Source organism: Tenrec ecaudatus, chromosome 2, assembly GCF_050624435.1.
Source record: "Tenrec ecaudatus isolate mTenEca1 chromosome 2, mTenEca1.hap1, whole genome shotgun sequence".
Taxonomy (NCBI): Eukaryota; Metazoa; Chordata; class Mammalia; order Afrosoricida; family Tenrecidae; genus Tenrec; species Tenrec ecaudatus.
In genome coordinates, this window is record NC_134531.1 from 199862392 (window position 1) to 199865183 (window position 2792).

General features: G+C 36.6%; 1 protein-coding gene across 1 annotated transcript; it reads right to left on the reverse strand.

Moving 5' to 3' along the window:
- Nucleotides 1-1432: 1432 nt before the first annotated feature.
- On the reverse strand, nucleotides 1433-2389 carry LOC142441213 (olfactory receptor 2M3-like). Its single transcript, XM_075543265.1, has one exon. It carries the CDS (start codon nucleotides 2372-2374, stop codon nucleotides 1433-1435), a length of 942 nt encoding a protein of 313 aa, XP_075399380.1. The 5' UTR covers nucleotides 2375-2389.
- Nucleotides 2390-2792: the final 403 nt, after the last annotated feature.

Consider the following 2792-nt stretch of genomic DNA (forward strand, 5'->3'; position numbering starts at 1 on the left):
TTGCTCTTCAATACTTACAGTACTTATGCACCTGCTTTGCAATGCAATATGACATTTGATTTCCTGCCTGCTATTTCTATAAGCATTAATTGTATACCTAAATATAATTAAATCCTTGACAAATTCAATCTTTTTCCATTTATAATGATGTTGCCTATTTATCCTGTTGTATAGATTTTTGTTTTCTTTACACTGAGTTGTAACCCACACTGAAAGCTGCAGTCTTTGATCTTTATCAGCAAATGCGTAAAGTCCTCCTCACTTTCAGCAAGTAAAGTCATGTCATCTGCATCTCTTGACTTATTAATAAGCCTTAATCCAACCCTGACCTACCTTATTCTTCAAATAGTACAGTTTCTCAGATTACTTGCTCAATATACAGACTAAGTATGGTGAAATGATAAAAAACCTGCTACAAACCTTTAAGATTTTAAAACACACTTTTATAATTATAAAGCATACAGTATTTCTTTATTTGATACAAACAACAGCCTCTTGATCTATGTACATATTCTTCATGAGTGCAATGAAGTGTTCTGGGATTCCCAGACTGCTATCTATAGTTTTTATGATCTAGATAGCCAAATGCCTGTGTAAAGTCAAAAAACCATAAACATCTTTATGCTATTCTCTGCTTTCAGACAATATCCACCTAATGTCAGCCACATCCCTTTTATAAATACTCTCTGAACCCAGCTTGAATTTCAAGCACTTACATGTCAATGTACTATTGCAACAGCTTTTGAATTATTTGCAACACAATTTTACTTGCATGTGATATAAATGATATTATTTATTAATTTCTGCGTTGTGTTGGTCACATTTCTTTGAAATGGGCACAACATGATTCTCTTTTAGTTGGTTGACTAGGTAATTACCTTTCAAATTTCTTTGTGTAGACTAGTGATCACTTCCAATGCTGTATTTTCTTGTTGAAACATTTCCATTGTAATTCCCTTAATTCCTCCAATATATATATTGACAATGCCTTCGGTGCAGTTTGGACTTCTTCCTTCACTATGAATTATTCTTGGAAATATGCCATCTTTTGAAATAGTTGAATGTTCAGCAGTTCTTTTTGGTACAGTGCCTCTTTTTATTTCTTCCATCTTCTTTTGATGACTCCTGCATCGTTCACCATTTTACCCTAAAACTCCTACAATGTTGTAACTCATGTAAAGTATGATGAAATATACCTAGAAGTAGAAGTCAAAATGGAAGAACATATTCAATGTGTCTCACACTGGAATAACTGAATTTTCCAATAAAATATTAAATAAATTAGAAAACAAGTATACAAATAAGTTTTACCTTTAAAATCTCATGGTTTCTTATAAATGTCTGAGCAAAACAAAGTAAATATTGGATAAATACATTTAAGAGTAGCTAACAGTGTATAGAGAAAAGCAGAGCAGGAAGATTTTTAGGCAATTTACTGTCCAGACTTGTCCTTCCCTATTACCTTCATGAATGCCTTGGCTACTTCTTTGTTGCGGAGGCTATAGATGAGAGGGTTCAACATGGGAGTGAGAATTGTATAAAAGGCTGATACCACCTTGTCTTGAGTTGGTGAACGAGCCGAAGTGGGCCGCATATAAATAAACATAGCTGCCCCGTAATACATTCCTACTACCATAAGGTGGGAGGAACAGGTGGCAAAAGCCTTGCGACGATTTTCCCCAGACCCCATGCTAAGGACAGCCAGAAGGACACGAGTATAGGAAGCCAAAATGACTGTTACAGGGAACAGAAGCATAATCACACAGCAGATAAATATCATCCTTTCAAATGTTGAAGTATCTGTGCATGAGAGAGTCAGAAGGGCAGGGACATCACAGAAGAAGTGGGGTATTTCCCGAGCAGCACAGTATGGAAAGGACAAGGCGACCACAACTTCAATTACACCATCAAAAGAACCAAGAAGCCAGGAAGAGGCAGCCATCAGACCACAGATTTTCGGGCTCATGAGAACTGGGTATCTTAATGGGTGACAAATGGCAACATAGCGGTCATAGGCCATGACTGCCAAGAGGAAGCATTCAGCTCCAAGCAAGGACACATAGAAAAATATCTGGGTTCCACAACCTGCCACAGATATGAATTTCTTGCCTGACAAGTAGTTGAAGGCCATTTTAGGTACGGTGGTGCAAATGAGCATGAGGTCCATGAGAGAGAGTTGACTGAGGAGGAAATACATGGGGGTGTGAAGCTGGGAGTCCAAGTAGATCAGGAGAACCATGGAAGTGTTTCCCATGAAAGCCACTGTGAAGATGCCCAGGACCAGAGCAAAGAGGAAAGTATGGGTGTGGCTGTGATCGAAGATTCCAAGAAGGATGAATTCAGACTTGAAGGTCTGATTCATCGGTTCCATCATGAAAAAGTTCACTGTGGAGAATGAAACATGTAAGACATGATCAGGATAAGATAATGAAAATATAAAGAGCATTATTGTTCATTAACAATACCTATAATAGTGTGTAAGTATGGGGAAAGTTTTCTCATGTAATTAATTTTCTCATTTGGTGAAGAGTGATAATAGACTTATTTTTAAGTTTGATATGACTTTCAAACATAAAATGTAACTAATACATTTGTTTCATAGAAAACAGAGTTTCTTAAGATTCCTACAATCTAATTTGAACAATTCAACTAAAACATTGGGTGCCTTTTTTTTAAGCCATTACTCTAAGAGACCTATGGCGTTTCCTAAATTACTGGCATGTCAATGACATTTTTGTTATGTTAGAAGTGCAACTGGTATTTGGACCCAGGCTTTGAAAACTAATATTCCA

Excerpts from the sequence above, each read along its gene's own strand:
- LOC142441213 (XM_075543265.1), bottom strand. The coding sequence starts at position 2,374 with ATGATGGAACCGATGAATCAGACCTTCAAGTCTGAATTCATCCTTCTT.